At 39.4% G+C, this 19,271-nt stretch overlaps 1 protein-coding gene across 1 annotated transcript; it reads right to left on the bottom strand.

Moving 5' to 3' along the window:
- Window positions 1-121: 121 nt before the first annotated feature.
- On the bottom strand, window positions 122-17,299 carry ENO4 (enolase 4). Its single transcript, XM_030951761.1, is given in 16 exon segments — window positions 122-210; window positions 2,065-2,182; window positions 2,731-2,798; window positions 3,765-3,843; window positions 3,845-3,907; window positions 3,909-3,962; window positions 6,176-6,301; window positions 7,490-7,657; window positions 9,462-9,509; window positions 9,772-9,837; window positions 11,347-11,478; window positions 11,679-11,842; window positions 13,468-13,619; window positions 14,442-14,632; window positions 15,841-15,969; window positions 17,165-17,299. Coding segments are annotated over 16 exon segments (1,782 nt in total).
- Window positions 17,300-19,271: the final 1,972 nt, after the last annotated feature.

The following is a 19,271-nucleotide window of genomic DNA, read 5'->3' as shown; positions in this document are numbered from 1 at the left end:
AATGTTTTTTCTTCGAAATTTATCCCAAAGTTAATGTTGACAGCCTAGGTTAGTGTGCTGTTCTCTGGGAGCTGAGCAGGCAGGCTGTGAATCTGCAGGGCTGGCTGAGAGCTGGAGGCAACTAATTCTGCTCTGGGGCAGGAAGCACATCAGGAAGTTGTGCTGGCTGTGATTCTTCAGCAAAATCAACAAATTCGAGTTTTGCTTTACCTGAAATAGAAGAAAAAAAAAACAAAGCAGCTCATGTTTGCTGTAATGGGGTTTGTTGTAATGTTCTTTTGGAAATGCCACATGATGCTTACAAGTCTGGACACACCTTTAGAAGTCTGGTCCTTCTTTAGAAAAGAAGACCACTGATTATAGGACCAGGACATAGTGCACTGCAGCCTGAGCTGGGATATTTACTGCATTCCCTTCCTCACTGATCATCTCACCTTGCTGCCTTCTGTTTTCCCCTGCACGGGTGCTCTTGCCAGGTTCCCACCAGCTGACTGTGCTCACAAAGCCCCTGTCCCAGTGCTGATCCCATCACTGGCAGTCCAGCCACCAACAGTTCAGCTCCCTGCTTTTTCCCAGCCCTGCCCGGTGTCCCTGCCAGGAGGGCAGTGCCAGGGAGGGCAGGCTGCGGGAGCTGCGGTGGCACAGCGGCCCCGGGCTGCTCTGAGCACGCCGGGAGAGGGGCCAGGCAATGGCAGAGCCGGGCTCGGTGCTCCTGAGCCCCGAGCAGGCTCCTCACACACTCCTGATGTCACCCAGAGTCACCTCGCAGCCACTGGAGTGCCCTGCCTGGGCTCTCCTGGGTATTCCCAGCCCCAGCCCGGCAAATGAGGAGCTTGCTATGCAGCTCAGACCTGCTCCACTACTGCCCTGCTGTTGATTTAGCTACTGGATCTTATTTCTGCCAAGTGATTAACGGTGTCGGGGATTGTTGCTGCTTCATTTCATCAGATATAGGTCTAAATATCTGTCAGACTCGAGAGCCTTTCCTTAGACTATACCATTTGAGGAGGCAATATATTAATACTGAAGAGGCAGTTAAAATTTATAGTTCTAGAATTACCTATCTTATCTTTGAAAAGTGCATTCTGTGAAACTATCAGCAAAAAAAAAAAAGCAAATGTTTCTGTTTTTACAATGCTTATTTATGAGCAAGGGGGAGCTTTCAAAAAGCTCAACATATCTTCAGTTAAAAAAAAAATTCAACTAAAAACTTTGTTCTATAGCGTGCATGTCAAGTGCTGCTACCCTATGTGTAGAACACTGGAAATTATTACAAACAAGAGGGTAAAATGACTTAATTCTACTTCGTGTTTCCTTTTCTTAGGCATAATACAATTCCTGCAAACCCTTTCCTTCCATTCTTCCTCTCCTTGTCTCTCTGCCTCCCCTTTAGACTGCATGTCTTTATTCTGGCTTGATTGATACCTGAGCAAGTGAGAAGTGGCTCTAATGAACTGTTAAGCATTTAACAGTGCCTTGGTACAGTGTAAAAAGAAGATGCAGATCCTGAAACAGGCAGGCAGATGCATACAAGTGGCTAAGGCTGAATGTGCATCGTCAACTTGGGGTTTTCTTGGGTTTTATTTAAGGCTTACCCACGCAATTGTAGCTTTCCAAACACATTTTGCTGGAAATGTAACATACAAAAGAGGGTCGTGAAATGAAGTTTTGTTAGGAATATATGTTTCGGGCCTCGAGGGAGGTGGGTATTTGGCCTAAAATTCCATTTTGGCAGCTTTTGGACACATTATATGCACGGTTTTTTGTTTTGTTCCTTTTTGCATCGTGGGCTTCAAGACTCCAACCAATTAATTCTGGGGGGAAAAAAGCTTAATGTAGGCTACTCCTCAAGAAGGGGTCTATTTTAACATTCAGTAAACAGATAATCCATTAGGACAACAATATACATTGTGGCAAGTGCTATCCTAGGCTTTTTTTGTCAGCCCTTATTTATGGCCTTTTGATTCCGCTTCCCTCCTGGGGTGCAGTTTCAATCATTCTCCCTCCAATCTTTGTGCCCGTATTCATGGCAGGCTGAAAACAAAGTAAGAAAGAAGCTCGTACGCAGCGCTCCATTCGCGGCCAGTTCCTCCTCTATAGCCAGCAGCCGGTTGTATTTGGCCACCCTTTCTCCGCGGGAGAGACCTCCCAACTTGAGGAACCTGGCACCCAGGCCCACAGCCTGCAACGAGAGAGGGCCCGGGGTAAAATCCTCACTTGGCCAAGTGAAGTCATTCCCAAAAATTAAACACGGTAATCCTGACTCTAACTGAACACCCTCCCTCTCGGCTGAGAAAAACGGGGAAATAAAACCTCCCCGTGAATGATCTGCCCGATGCAAACAGTAATTTTAGCTGGCATATGAAGTGAAATTTTATGTGCAAAAGATTAAATATAGTATTGTTAAGGATATTTGCTTAAAGCGTTGTTACTACGCAGGAATGTTGTAAGTAACTCACAGGTTTTTATAAACTAATGCAAGCAAATGGATCATACACACTTTTGAATATACTCCCTGCTTTGGCAAATTTCCTGTGTGCTCTCTTTACACTCAAAAGAATAACCATTCTCTGTGGGGGGAAAAAAAAACCAATCCCCTAGAAAAAGCCCATTTTGTAAAATGTTGTTTCTTTCTCAAGCACAAAAAGGCTTTCTCCTTTTTTAAAAAATAGTACATGTTAAAAGCCAGTATTTTTGCAATTCTGCAATTGAACAGCTTTCAATACTTACCAGATCCACGAGGCTCTCATCTGAAGATTCTCTATCTGGACTTCCTAATATGGAAATATGTCTTTGACCTATATATAACAGGAGGGAACACCTTCATTAGAGTATAGAGTATATTTTATTATTTGACACAGAAATTGTTTGGACTTCTCTTGTTTTTTTTTTTTTTTTTTTACCCTTGGGCTATCCAAGCTTAAATACAAACAGGAGTAAACCCTACCTGACAAAAATGTAAACTGTATTGCTATATTTGCTGTTTGCTACATTAGCATTCTGTTTTATTTTCAGATGGATAAGGGAACATTTAACATCCTGTTCTGGCCTCTGCTTCTCCCTGATCTGTCTGATCAGGCTGTGCTATTTATTTTAAATGTGTTCCTCACTACAGTAATTATTTTTCTTCTATTCAAAAAACGAATTTACCATCCTGACTGGATGGAATCTTTTAGTTGCTATTTACTCACTTCAGTACAGCAATTCTGGGTGTTTTTAAGGAACAAGAAAAAAACTAAGCTATATTAGATTTCTCCATCTATTTCTTAGGTATAAAAATGAATAAAGGAAATCTGATACAAAGAGAAATCTTACATATGAAGCTGCACAGGTTCTTAATACTTACCACAAAGGCTCAATAATATGTAGTCAATAACCTATCTAAATGCAATTTTAAACAGTTTGTGCATGTCTGAATTTTTAAATTATTAATGCTAAAATAATGCAAATTTTAGATGAATTGACCACATCTCTTATTTTCTTTAATTCTGATATCTAACTGCATGACACTTAGCTGCAGTGTCAGAGGGCACCCAGGTTCAAAACATTCAGTGTATTAACTGACAATAGTTGAAGCCTTGACTGCTGTTTTAAGACCCTTGACAGGGATTTGTGAATCTTGAAAAAAACACTTGAATTTCAGTTTCTTCTGACAAGTGCCTTCTAAATTAGAATTTATTTAATTAGAATAATTAAATACAAACATGTAATATTTACAGGTGTGGCTTGTAGGGTTTGGTTTCAGCCTTTCCCCATCTACTCACCATCCAGAATCCCAGTCAGTTCTATGAGGTCTGACACCGTGGTCTGGTTAATGTATTTCAGGACAACACCACTGCACATTTGCTATGTTTATGTTTTGGTCAGTTTTGAGTTTGGAAATTTGTGTGGCAGCATCTTCAGCAATCCAGGAAGCATTTGGAACCAAGGGCACGACAGATGCTACTCCACTGTTCTCTGTCCTGCACAAACAAATTGAGCAAACAACTGCAGTTTAAAAAACTAAACTTTATGGAAACTCTAACTGAGGAGGTAAAAATCAAATAATAATCTGGGTTTAATCCTAAATATGCCCTTCATATAAACATACTACATTTTATACTGTATTTTAAATCTTCTGCCTAAGAAAAACATACCACTTGGATTTTCCTTGAGTTTTAAGATTTTGCCAGAAAAAATAAATTTTAATCTGAAATTAATCAACACTATTTGCACAAAATATAGTTAAAATATTTAAATTAAATTAAGTGTAGGGGTCTGCTATTTTGATTTTTCTACTGAAATTTATTTCATTTTGATGGAACACAAAATAATTTTTATTGTTTTATTCAAATGACTCATTTTTGTGTTATATTTCAAGTGTCATAGTTGTTTGAATGTAAAATAATGAACAGGAGACATAGACTCAATGGCAGGACCCATAGGGAACAGAGGAATACAATGCTCTCTTTTCTAGCAAAGCTCCATTTTTCAGGGTCTTTGTTTCTTTATTTTAATGCATTGTCCACATGCTACATGGTCCAGGCTAAATAAAGGACAAGGATATGTAAAGAATTTGAAAGAAGAAATGTACGAATTAATTTGCTTGCTCTGTGTCCACAGAATGCAAAGTTCTCACATTAAAAACATCTCTACTTCATAATTCTGCTATTCTTGGTCTGTGGATCAGTTTTTTGTACTTATGTACTTGCAATCAACATCAGGTGCCATTCCTGTATGGATTTCAAGCCTGTGCATAAGAGGAAATGAAGTTTTTGACACCAGAACAAATGTTTTAAATTTTAACACCAAAATGGTCTGGTGTCTGGCAATGAATTACTGAATTGGTACCAGAACTAATCCTCAAGGATCTGATTATCAGGGGCAAAGATGTGGCATAGGTAAACCTTGGAGATTCGGGAGGAGGAGGAGGAGTAGGAGGAGAGGCATTTCCCTTAACTCTGTACTCTGTTCCCAACTGCCCTGCACTGTGTGCTGTAATTCTCCCGCTGATTCTCATCTTGCACATATTTTCCTCCATAAGAATTCTCAAGGAAGTTTGCAGCCCTGGCAGGACTGGGGAATGACCTGGTGTTTTGGAACGTGGTAATTCAGGGAGTCAGACTGAAACAACACAGGGAAGCAAGGCTAACCAGAGTGAGGTAATACCAAACACAGTTTTTCAAAAAATGAACTTTTAAAGTTCCAGTTAAAGACAAAATCAGACGGATTTTGCAGTTCATCAGTTTTAGAATTACTGATTCAGGCACTGGGCAGATTCACAGAGCCAACACCACTTTGCTTCTCCCTTCAATCACAGTCTTTGTGTTTTGTTCATGAAAATGAACTCTCTATATTTATTTTTAAGAAGATAAAGTGAAATTTGACACCAAGAGCAAATTTTAAGTTGTGCAACTGCAGAATCTCAGTCTAAAATTGTAGGTTCTGCAGCAATTAAGTTTTTATTAACGCATGGAAATTTAACCTCATGTATAAATGTGAATATTTGAAGTTATACAATCTCTTTTATCCATCTACAGCTTGATAACATGCTTAATATTATAGTGCTTTATTGTTGTAGTTGATTGGCCACACTAATTAACTCCTCTAACTTTGATCACAGAGGTGTCTTACTCCCACCTGAAAAACTCTGCTGAGCAAAGCTGCCAGTGACAGGACTTTGGTTATAAATATCCATCACAAAGAACTGCAGCAATAACATATTCTAGTGTTTTTTGGCAGGATATACAACAATGTTCAAATGTTTGCTTCTCCAGCTTAATATAACATTGCATTGCACATCAATTTTTTGTAATACACTTAAATTTTACAATTTCACCTTATAATTTGAATAGTGTACATAAAGAGGAAAATGTAATCAAAATAACAGTGGTTTAGCAAGTAGAATCAGATTTAAAAAAGCAAATTCTTGTAATTCTTTAAGGTATGTGCACTGACTGTATTCTGTCAGGATTTTCCATCAGAAATTATGTAAAAAGTACTGAAAAATCTGGATATTGCCAAAAAATATATTCAAAGAAATTGTTAGATGTATTTTCTAGTGATGTTTTTGTGCTTAAAAACTTGAAAATCAGAAGCTTTGTATTTTACATGTTTTGTAAAAATGAGAAAAGGTCAGTGATACGCCACTGAACAGTACCACCAGTTTTTAAAGGACTGCACTGTGGTATCTTACCTCTTTTCTTAAGGGATCTATTAATGCAATAATAAAAGGAAAATTCTTAATCATTTCCACATACATGGCAACCATTTCATCAGGACTTTTGAATGTTCCAGTGAGTATTTCGTATTTTCCTTTATCCTAGGAAGCAAAGTAAAAAGCATGAAGGAGAAGGAATTAGGACCCTGAAAAGCAGAGTGTACCCATCTCTGTGAAGGCAGGGGCTGTGTGTGCTTCAGTCAGGAGGCATTCACTCATCTGCCCCACCCTGTGTCTGAGTTACAGAAAACTCTGCCTAAAGTGACACCGTGGGTTCCAGTGGGCTCATGGCAAAGGCTCTGAACAATGCCACTGCCAAAGGAAGAGATCTATTTCAGCATTTTCTAGGCAATGCTGCCAGTTTGACACAATTGCAGCATGAAGTTAGCAATATTTGACATTTTTATTGAATCTCGTATGGAAAAAAATCTCATTTTTTTTCTCTTTAAAAAAAAAAGGGATTTTTTTCTCCTCATTTTCATGAAGAAAATATGGCTGGGGCAAGGAGTGCACTCTCAGTGACCAAAACCAAGATACTCCTTCTTTCCCCTTTAAAAAAAAAAAAGACTCATTTAAAACCAGTCTCATCATTCTGGGAAGCACAAACTGCAGCCTGGGAGGAATTTTAAGGGCACGCTGTAAAACTGTGCCAGGATTTCCACTGCTTTAGCGGCTCTGACAGTTCAATAACAGAAAGTTACAGAATTACTGGTAATTCAATGGTTAAGATTTTGCACATTCTGGTATAGGACACAGATGTCACAGCCAGGAGAGCAACTGCTTTCACAAAAGATATTGGTATTGGAAGCTTTGGCACTACAGAACACCCCAACACACAAAAGCTCATGAGGGACTAAATGGAATTGGAAGTTCCTTTTTCTGCTTAGAAAAAAAACTGATTGATCTCGGAATAAGGGGCAAGAACTGTAAAACTTGGTCAGGAGATAGGTTTTTGTCAAATAAAAACATTAAAAAACTGGTATTAAAACATAATGTTGATGCACAATGAGATGGCCACTAATGTGTATATAAACACACCATAGTAAAAATACAAGCAAATGTTAGGATAGTTTGAAGAAAACAAGAGATGTAGCTTAATATAATGGAAAAACAAGCAGATTCAGGCAGAATTTATAAATGCAGAGATAATTATTTCTGTTTGCTTGATTGCTACCTTAAAAAAATCAGTTAGGAGCTTGTAGGTGAGTCTGGAACATAATAATAATAATGTTAACTAACAGTTACATTTATTTTAAAACCCAAGAAAATTGAAATTGAAAAATAACTTACATAATCCATTAATTCATGAGCAGCACAATTTATTGCTAAGTACAGGTCTGTTCCCAGCTCCAGACCTAAACTGTTGCAAGCTGCTTGCAGTTGGAGTAGCACTTGTTCTAGACTATCATATCCTGTTATCAGGCAGCCTAAGTGTGATATTCTTTTTAAGGATGATGGCTGAAAGCAAAACAAAAATAATAATTTTATTTACACACATAGGTATTATACATATTTATGGGCTTTTTTTCATTGTCATTTCAGTCTGCATGTAGTCATCAAATTATAGATTTGTTCTCACAAATCTCCTTAGTGGCTTTAAGGACAATTCTCTAGGAAAGAGGGATTATCAAGTGCTAATGAGTAGAGAGCAATAGTCCTTGGAAATATGTCTAGTGCAGATCTCAGTCTTGTGTGGCTAGCACTGGTTTAAAAAATTATATTAAAGGCACTCTTAACAAGTGCTGGGTTGCCATAAATGCTCTGGTGCTATGAACCAATCCTTTTCCACAAAAACATGTCCTCCATTTTAAATAGCTTTTACTCATTAATCCTCAACTACAACATTGATATTGACTCTGGAGAGTGCTCAAGAAACCTCAAGAATCTCCCAAGAGTTCTAGAAGGAACAAATTTCATAGAGGGGAAATACCTCCAGCCCAGCTGCACACACTTGTCTGCTTCAGGGACAGTATTGCTGGACATCAGCCACATTTGCAAGTATTGAGCAAATTCCTTCTGTTGTCAGTTTTTCTGTAGGTTTTCCAAACACTGATTTTTAACTTTAAAGTCTGGGAAATTTTGGATTATAAAGATGCAGCAATAGACAGCAAAATATGCTGCAGTCTTCCTGAACTTCAGATGGAGGTTAAATCTGCAGTTTCATGTGGTTTTCAAGATGCCCATATGCTGTGCCTTGTTACATTCTATTAAAAGCATTGTTTTTCTGTATAAAAACATTTTTCTCTGTCTAGTTTTCACTTCCTTAACCTAAATAAGTTCTTTTTCACTGCCTAGTTTGTAATTTCTCCTTTTTTCCCCTCACAAAAAAGTACCAACTAACATGGTGCCTTTATCAGTTTTAAATTCAGTTTCACTACTGTCTCCTTTAGTTTTCTCCTACTGAAATAAATGGATTTTTTTCAGAGAATCTAATGCATTTTTTCCTTGTGTACATCTTACAAAAATATTCTACCTTATAATTGCTGTACATATTGTGGTACTGATATGGAAACTACCCACCAGGAAAACATTGGCCAGCACCTTCATGATAATGAGTTTTTTGTTGTTTTAGCAACAATAAAATAGGAAAGCTTTTGCTGATCCTTTCTTTTTATATTCCCAGCAATAATGACTCTCAGCTGATAATATTTAAATCATCTCAGGATGAAGAGCAAAACCTGCATGGCATTTCCATCCCACTATTTGGAAAACTCATCAACAAACTACCAGTTTTGAAGGGATAAAAAAGATCATTTGAGCCATATAAAATAATGTCCTGTGCAATATTGTGAATGCTTCCCTTTAGCTACTGGTTTGTTTCTGCCGTTATCTATAACCTCAGACTGGACCTGGGAACTGAATGCAGCAGGATAAAGAGGGGAGTGACGCCCCCAGGGTTGGGAAACAGCACAATCCACAAATCTTACAGGTAACAGTTTTATGGTCTACACAATCAAAAGTTCTCTGCTGGTGCCACAGGCCTGCAAAATGCTCATTTGGATAAATTACCAGGATTTCCATCTGAGAAAAATTATCAGATCCCAGAAATTTCTCCCTATTTCCTCTCTGCCCCCGAAGGGAAGGTATAGTCAGAAGAATTTAAATTTTTATGTAAAATATGAGCATTTGGAATATACAAGTCTTGCCTTGACCTTTCCAAAATGGTGATGTAGATTAATGCTTCCTTTCTTAAGAACATTTTAAGTTCCCTGCTGCTGTTAATACCTTGTTGAAGGCTTAGAGATAAAATCTCTTTTCTTACCTGAGGTTTTTGCCCTTTTCCTTTCCTACTGTCTGCTCGTGAAGCAGGCTGTTGGGAGTGAAAGAAGATAGAAATCAATTCCAAAGGAAAGGAAAGGAAAGGGAAAGGAAAGGAAAGGAAAGGAAAGGAAAGGAAAGGAAAGGAAAGGAAAGGAAAGGAAAGGAAAGGAAAGGAAAGGAAAGGAAAGGAAAGGAAAGGAAAGGAAAGGAAAGGAAAGGAAAGGAAAGGAAAGGAAAGGAAAGGAAAGGACAAGGGTAGTAAAAGATGAAATTAAGTACATCTCACTGTAAGAATACATTTTTTATTGTACCGTTTTGCCTGGAGACTCCATCTTTCTTGTCATTTCTTTCTGAATTTCCTGAACTATTTCTATGCCCTGAAATTAAACAACAGTAATCTTCAAAAGAAAGTTATATTAATTCATTTTAGCAGCTTAAATCAGAAGAGAGACAACACTCGTTCTAAATGCAAATTTTAATATAAAGTCTTCAAAAAAGTTCAAACCATTACAGACTCCTTAACACAATCTCTCCATCCACAAAATGTCAAGTCCAACAATAAAGGGTTAGTAGCAGTGGAATGAGCAGGAATATTTGATTATGGGATGTCAAGGAAAGCACTCTCCTCCCCAAAAGCAGCCCTTCAGATATCTAACAAGTAAAAAACATCTGGGTCTGCACCTATATCTGAGAAGTGGGAAGGTGATAATCCCTGCTCCCAATTGTGGCTCTGCCTAAGACTTCCTAAACTGACAAGATTGAGTGCATTTACCTTCAGAATACTTCCAAGGAGCAGGGGAAAAGAAAAAAAAATCACTATGTTGATTTTAAACATTGGGGGATGCTCCAATTAAAGGAATGCATTGTTTTTAACGCAAGGCTCTTTTTCCTTTTCAGCTGAGCTAGTAAATGTTGAGTGTGAACTTCATAAAGGACATTTCAGATTTCCTCAAACGGTGCCAGTACAGGAATACTGAAGGGGGCAGAAGTCAGTCACAGCTGGCACCAACACAGGACAAACAGCTTTGAGTTCTGCACTGCAGCAAACACCTTGCTGCTCTGCCATGGGCAGTGGGCAGCATCCTGGCTTTGAATGGGGCAGAATCAGGGACCTTGTTAACAGCTCTGGGGGACAATCCAGAAAAGTTAAAGGAAAAGCAAAAAGAAAGAGAATCAAGCTCAGCTATTTGTTCAGGTCAGCAGCACACAAAGTAGAAATCACAGCCCTAATGGAGGCATCTTGTGCAGATACATTCTTTATTGCAACCCATGGCTAAACAAAAAGAGAGAGGGCTGATCCCATCTGTCTCACTCATCTTTCTTGCTCTTTGTATTCCCTTCTAGTGTCACAATTTCATTTTGAAGCAACTTATTCCCAAATATTTCCTGCTTTCCTGTGAATTTGTTATGGGTTTTGTTGTTTTGTATGCTATATCAAACAACTGGTAATATTTATAATCTACTAATGCAAAATCGATTATTGTGTAACACAATTCCTTGACATCTTCTTCAATGCACTGATTTTTTCCTCTATACAAACATCCATTTTGAACTTAAATCTTCATGGTTCTTTTAAATCATCTTTTTACCTACTTTAATGTTATTAGTGTTAGAATTCTGCACTAACATTTGTTAAAACTTTGGACAAACATCCATTTTTATCTTAAATCTTCATGGTTCTTCTTTTAAATCATCTTTTTACTTAATTTAATGTTACTAGTGTTAGAATTCTGCACTAACATCTGGTAAAACTTTGACCTTCTAAGCTAACAAAAACTGAAAAATATAGTTTGTAAGGACTATATTGAAAAGACCTATATGCTTATGTACATATGTAGTTATTATGATGTCTATAGAATACATTTACTTAAAAAAGGAAACAGTACCTGCTGGAGTGATAACTCAACTGGTGGTATAAGCATAACTTCTTTGACTAATTTCAGTTTTGTAGGTGAATTTTTTTCACAGTACAACACAGTAACCATTGGGAGTGGTAGAGTAATTTCTTTAGGTGTCTCCTGTAATTGGGAGCGCCGGGTGAAAATAAAAATGTAAAAATCAGAACAATTTCTTATATATTTGAGTTGTGGTACAGGATTCAAACACGGGCAATGGTGTTAAGGGTGTGTTCTATGAGGCAAATTTAATAACACTGTCACAACTGCAATAATTATGATAACAGGGATGAAATAAACCAAATGACCAAAGCCCCATGTACCTTGTGTTTCAGCAGTGCAGTATGTAAGTACAATGGGACACGGCTGATGGTGGCCCCAGCCTTTGCTATGGCAAGTGATGTTCCCCCAATGGCCAAGCTGCCACACAGCACTGGCTCAGCAGGCTCTGCAGGTGAGATGGGAGTACCTTCTGACACCTTCTTTCCTACAACACAGAGAGTAGTAGCTAAACATTTTCTTGGTGCTAAATATATGCTTGTGGATCAGAGTTATGTGAGTAAATATTCACTGTGTACTCAATGCACTAAAAACCAGTAATTTATTTTTTAAAAACTTAATTTTGTCAGCTGTTTTATATGGAACGACCTTACAAGTAAGAAGACTACCTGTCCTCACTCTGGTTTCAAATGCATTTCAAGTCTGTTTCTTTTGGAGATCTTTCAGCCACTTAAATATGTATTTTTATTTATCTGTGTTTGAATCTAATAACATTATACCATTTTTCAGGTTCCTTTCGAAAGTATTGTTTTCAATCTTCTTTATTGTGTTCCTTAAATGCTCAGATTTTGCATTAAAATTGCAGATTACATTATAACCTGATTGGGAGTACAAGCATTTGATTTCATCTAGTAATGACTGTGAGAAAAACTTCAGGCCTATTACAATTGGAATTCCCAAAGAGAAAACAGGTCTTTTAAATATTACACATTAAATTTTCGTAAGAATTTATTTCCCTTTCAGATACAATAACTTTGTCCAAAATGCTTTAAACCAAGCAGTTCCCATTATGTTTTATTTATTTACTGCCTACAGTACTTACATGAACACTTAGAGGGAGCATCTGCTGGAGCTGCAATAAGCGATCTGAATCCCAAGAATCATTGCACTGGGAACTGTTTGATATTGGCTCCAAATAGTCATGTACTAAGTCTGACAATAATATTACAGCCAATGCCACAATTAGTGAAAACACATAATAGATGTATCAGCAGAAGCTTGACTCAAATATCAAATACACCATGATGATATCTGGATGGACCTGACAACTGCAGAAGTTAAATTTCAGGTGAAAGGTGAGCTTACTGTGCACACATCCAACATATGAAGTGGGAGGTTTTTTACTGACAGTATATGATACTTGCAAGTAAACGGATAAGAAATAATAATTTGCCAAAATTTTCTGCCCTTCCAACAAATGACAACAACCCTTTTTTGTCTGAGTTTAATGTATAGATGGACATAACATGGTGGTTTTTTCTTTGGGTTGTTTTATTTTGGCTGTGTATTTTTACCTTGTTTTTCTAGTCTCACATAATTTTTTCCTTTTTCCTCTAGTAGGATGTTTGCTTATTTCCTTTTACTCTATACTACCCTTCATTCCTGTCTCACCCTCTTCTCTCTTTCTCTTTTGCTTTTCTCTGTATTTCCTCCTTTTCTCAGTGTTAGAAGGAAACTTTCCTTCCTCTTTCAATTGTTTTCAGCTTCTATCTTAATTCTATTTCCTTTTTACTACTCAGTTCTGTGATTTCCTTTTCTTTCCTTATCATTTTCATTCTTCATTTGCATCCTCCTCCATTCTTATTCTTCACTCTGAAGAATAATAACCTCCTGTCTAAACCAACAGTAAAACAAAGGCAGAAACTGTTCAACCAATGCATGTGAATGATGAGGAAACTGTATTTTCCCCTCCCTCATTTTACTGCAGAAACTGCTGTGATCAAAAAGGTCAGGAGAGAGTAACCAAACCCTTTGAACATGAGACAGGGTGTCTTTTAGGAACTTTTTCAATATCTGTATTGCAGAAAATATTAAAATTAAATAAAGCACAACCTGGTTTTCGTCCCTTTTTTTGCTTAGGTGTCGCGGCTGAACGGCATGAAGCAGGGGAAGTAGTGACTTTTGCTGATTCTTCTTCCTCTCTTATTTCTTTTTCTTGCCTTTCAATTTCCTTTTTTTCTTCTACCTTGTTTGCAAAGTATTCACTGAGGGAGGATGCATAAAAATTACTGGGTCAAAATTTTGTTAGACATGCGACATATAGACAGATGTGATGCAGGGCAAAGAACATGCTAGGAAGAAAAGTGCTTGTATTTGAGCTACTGCCATAGATTCCTTGTGTGAAGCTGGAGAAGTCCATAAATTTATTATATCATTCTTTTTTGGTAGTCATCTGCAGCACTGATTAAACAAAAAAGGACCACAAGGATTGCAAACCTTAGGACAAGCTTTGTAAATCACTCTGGTTTGAAAGTCAGCTCTGAGCAGACAGTCTGAGCATGAAGGATTTATTTCCTTTGCATGGGTAGTAACAGATCCTGTCATAACTTCATGACATCCATCAGCCTGGCCTAGGTTAAGACAGTGAGGTGAAATGAATTTCAATTACATGCATGAAGTGAAATCTTCACCCATGGGTCACAGAAAGCCAATTCAGGCAAACTGAGTATGTGAGATACATAAAGTAGTGTAAACAGTGCATTAAAATCTTATTTTGACTCACTTACCAACTGAGTCCTTATTCCCTTTACCAAGGTTTTCCCAAATGCATGTGGAAGGCAATTAGGTCTGCTTGCTACAGCCTGTGTTCAGTGTTGGAGCCCAAAACAGCATGCTTTTTATATCATAATTATGAAAAGCAGGCAATAATGTAGTGAAATGAGTCTGAGACAAACCTTATATTCTAAAAATATTTTTTAAAAAGTAGAAAACATTGAATATTCTACATGTCTTTTATTGCAATATAAATTAATAGTGAATATTTCAATTATTCAAATGTAATAATTTTCATCATATGCAAGACCTACCCAAGGATCTTATCAGCCTGACACTGGTCAGTAGGATCCAAGTCCCTTAACATTGTGTTCAGTGAGTCACTGACCCATTCCACAGCAGTATAAACAGAGTCATTTCTTTCTCTCTCATCAGCTTCAATTGTTTCAGGTAAAGAATTTTCAGGTATTTGAGAATGAGTAGCCATCACACTGGAACAAATCCTCTGGAAATAAAAAACAAAAAACACAACAAAAAAACAAACCCACCAAAACAATGTAAAAGGGTTAAAACACTGATTAATTTCTAACTTGGAAATGTCCTTTGAAAGACTAAGAGGTATGTCCTTACCAACTCTACAAGTACATATTACCAAATCTATTTGCTCCATTTGTCTTTTCTCATCCAGCACCTTCTTTATAGGCTCTTATACTTTGTTAATTGCAGACATTATTCAAGCTTTTTGACCTAAAATTATAACTGTACATAGGCAAAACCCCTCTGACAGATCTGCCTTATGCTATCAGAATACAATGGAGTTATTTTAAGGACCATACAGCCATTAGGACACTTTTTATTGCAGATGTTGGTAGCCTGTTGTACCATGATTCATCAGCATTCATGCTTAATGCCATCCCTCATGATCAATTACTTTTGTCTTACTTAGATAATTCAAACCTATCTTTCTGTACTGATGAACAACAAATGATATTAAGAAAATTCACTTAAAGGAAGACATAATTTACAAATTTCCCACAGTTGCCTCCATTAACAGCATTAACTTTATATCCTGTGAATATCTATGAGGTTACATGTAATTCAAGAATTAAGTGAACCAGAGTTCAAGCGAGGGAAAGTAGAAATAATTACTCCACAATAGCTAGAGCTGCAAAGACATAGTTTGAATATTTCAGGTTGGGGAAGAGATGAGCCATCAATTCTGCACTGCAGGTGCTAAATGGGTATGTTTGACTCTACTGTCACCCACATCAACCTATTAGCTCAGTGTAAAAGAAGTGCCTATATCCATACTGTTTTTCAGCTGTACTTTTTCTGAAAGTGTCACACAAAGAAAAATATAAAGATCTGAAAATTAAAGAAAACGGTGAAATAAAAGTGAACATATAAGGTTAGTATGGGGTGTAAGGAAAACTTACATGATCATTAAGATAGAAAAAATAATTAATATACAGAGATACACCATCAGGTCTCACTCACAAAATATTGTCTAATTCCTGGAAAATAAGCTTTCATAGCTGCTGCCACTCTCTAACTTTTCACTACACTTTTTTTTCAGAGTTACAACACTCAACTGGGATTTATGTCTTGACATAAAGATGGAAAATAAAACATACGTTGGGATGTGAGAAGAATAGTACCTCTCTCAGATATTGTCCTAGTAAAATAAATAAAACAAGAAGAAACAGCTCATACCTTCTCATAGTTTTTAACTGTACAATATATTTCCACTTCTAATGTTGGCTCACCAACTCCATCAATAACTTTTCTTCCAACTAATTTGCATATTACTGGAGCTTTTGAAAATTTAGAAAAGTAGTTAGCCTTAAATGAAAGAGAAAGAACCCAATTAAAAGTCAATTTCCAGGCAAAGAGGCTTTTATTCCATGAAATACCTTAGAATCAAATCCACCACTAAGCAAATCCATGACGGGTCTCTTCCAACCCAGCATATTCTATTATTCCATGATTTATATGTTCCAGCAAGCTTTGAGCCCTGTGAGAAAGTGGAAACCATGACTTCTGCTAGGCAGAGTCCTCATTCTTCTTCCAACATGGTCCTTATTGGGCCTGATGAACTATCATAACTCAAGACATTTTGAGTCTGTGCTCACAGTTAATAAACACTAATGTTGTTTAGAAAAAGGATTATGTTTTCACCTGAGGTTTCTCCATATTTCGTTACTAGTTTCATTATTTAATCCAGTACTGGAGAAGCACCAAACCATGGGTTATCAAGTGGGAAAAGTACGAAACACTTAGGGCTACGAAGAAGAGGAACATGCCAACTATCAAGCAAAGCAAGGAAAGGTGTTACCAGTTCCAGTCCCTTCCACTGATGATGGCAAAACACTTGGAGATAGGAAACAGAGTAAGATGGAATGAAATATTTCCATCCCACAGCCACTCTGCCATCAAAGACTATACTAGAAATCTTTTTTTCCGAGAGCTGCTCACTATTCTAGTATCAGCAATTCCAGTATTGCCACTAATTGAAGTTTCATTATGACTACTGTCAAAAGTATTTTGCCAAGTGGGAACAGATAAAATTGGTCTGATTTTTGACCCTTCTGTGGGGGCCCATTTGCCTTTCACGAGCAGCTGCAGCATGAACAGCACCCAGTCTCTTATCGCCGCTGGCCCGGCAGCCATCCCTGCTGAGCAGCAGCTTTGTTAGGGACAAATATTAGTCCATCTGTGGACTACTTTTTGTGTCGAGACAAGCAAGCAGCAGAGGACAAGAATCCCGGCTGCTGCGGACATGTGCCGGCACAGCCCCCAGCTGCCACGGGCCACAAACACAGAACCATGGCAATGCTTGCCCGGGCCAGGGGACAAAACACCGAATTGCCACCACAGAGACGCCGAGCTCCTCGCTGCACGCCCTGGCTGAAGGCAAGGGCCGGGAGGGGACACGGGCACGGCAAAGGCACGGGCACAGCGGGCACAGCGGGCACCCACACGGCCCCTCCGAGAGGCCGCCCTGCTCCCGCCCCGCTGCTTCCCCGCCCCGCGCTACCAGCTCCCCGTAGAGATCCTGGGGGGGCAGCGGGAACAGGGCGTTTAGCGCGTCCTCCATCCGCTCCGGCACCCGGAGCCCATGGTAATACTCAGCCGCCTCCCGCTGCAGCCGCCGCCGCTCGCTCGCCTCCATCGCGGGGCCGCGGCCGCTGCCGGGCAACGGAGCCAGGGAGCGCCCGCCCCTTCCCCCGCTCCCCGCCAGGCCCAGGGCGGGACGGCGGCACCTCAGGGCGCTGTGCCCGGCCCCACGTTCCCGAGGCTCTGCTCCCTCAGGGAGCACCCCGGGTTGGGGCAGAGCTGGTTCGGTCTGGCCCCCTTTGGTTGCTCAGCGCCGCGTGGTGCTCGCCCTTCCCTCAGAGCCCGGTCACCGCCTTCCGAGTCGGGACGCCTGACTTTTAAAACCAGCTTTCTCGGTTTTAAGAGCCTCCGAGCAGAAAAACTCTATAAGATTATGGTCCTGAAATAGGGACAGGCTGTGGTTTGGGAAATGTCTGGTGAATGTCTGGACGCTGCGATACGCCCGCAGTAACTCCTGCGTTTGAAAGCCCTCCATTTTCAATGAAAGGAAACATTTCGCGACCTAAATGATCATTTTTAGCCCGCAATTTCCTACAAAAACTTTCACTTTCTTACACTGGTAATTTTGTTGAAGTAACTGAAAATGGAGATACTTAAAAGCTGTTAGCTGCACACTTCCCCAGCTCTAAAATCAATATGTGTGGACCTTTGCTCATTGTGTGCTCACTTCTCCAGGTGGGGTGGTAATGAAGAAAAATCCCTAAGGAATAATTTTCTTTTCCTTTCACATCCCTTAGAAACACTATGGTACCTCTCCAGAGACTTAAACCCTCTTTTTTTTTAAAAGCTGTTTCCTCTGAAAAAGTTTCTAAAGTGACACTACCTGTTCCTTGAGGAGAGTGGGTAGCGAATGCCTCATTAGATTTTCTTGCTTCAGGAGGAGTTGATGTGGTGGGTGGCTGCTCCTTTGGGCACACGGCTGCCTCAGGAGGGGCTTGTGCAGTCAGAGGCCTGGGTGGCAGAAGTCACATAGTGCCAGATATTTGTCATATGCACAGGCTTGCCTCAGAAAGCTCATTTTAATTAAATGGTCCTGGAAGAACAAGCTTCTGGAGGTAAATGGTGCTGGTGTGGTGGTCTCTGAGCATGATCATATGCTGTGTAATACCATCCATTGTGAGAGCTGTGCCTTCTGATATGTTTAAGCGCCTTTATCAGTTTCCCCCTTCTGCCCTTTCACAGGCTCTAAACAAAATGTGAAGTGTCGCTATAGGACACGAAACAACACAAGTGCACACACCGCTGCTCTCAAGGTGAAGCAAAAAGGAAGTTTATTTTCTGACTCCAACATGTATAGTTTTCCAAAAATGGCAGTGGATTGGAGGGTGAAAGTGCCACCTCTCCAATGACACTGGACAAACCAACAGTCCATCGAATTTCTCCTCCTCCATAAAAGAATGCAAAACAATAAATTATTTACAGGAAGTGTGTGAGAAAGTTTGCTACAAGAATATAAACATCGGAAGGCTTAGAGAATCTTAAAAAATCAGGGCGACAGTGAAGGAACATGTTGGAGATAAAAGGGAGACTAGGGAAAATGTTAGACTTCTCTGGGAGGAAGTGGGAGAACTGATTGCCTAGGATTATGAGGAAGGCTGATACACTCAATGGCTGTTGTGCCTCTGTTTGCTCCAAGTGCTGCTGCTACACCACCCAAGTTGCAAAAGAAAAGTTAAGGACTGAGAGAACAAAGGGGTAACAGTGTTGGTACCTGAGGGAGGAGTAACCAATGTCATCTGCCTGTACCTGTGCAAAGCATTCGACATTGCCAGCATGACATCCTTTTCTCTAAACTGGAGAGATGGGTTTGATGGATGGACCGCTTGGCTCCATGTCCAGGTGGAGGCCAGGGATGAAGGGTGTCCCTCAGAGCTTTGCCCTTGGCCCCAGGGCTCTTGAATGGCTTTGCCAGTGGCACAGGGCGTGGATGGAGCTCCCACTGTGTGGCATTTGCAGGGGACAGGGAGCTGGGCAGGGCAGGGGCTGAGCAGGAGCACTTGGGCTGTGGATGCAGAAGAAGCTGAGCC

The sequence above is a fragment of the Camarhynchus parvulus genome, chromosome 6 (assembly GCF_901933205.1).
Source record: "Camarhynchus parvulus chromosome 6, STF_HiC, whole genome shotgun sequence".
NCBI lineage: Eukaryota > Metazoa > Chordata > Aves > Passeriformes > Thraupidae > Camarhynchus > Camarhynchus parvulus.
The sequence above is the reverse complement of the archived record's forward strand: the minus strand, read 5'-3'. Positions and strand labels throughout refer to the sequence as shown.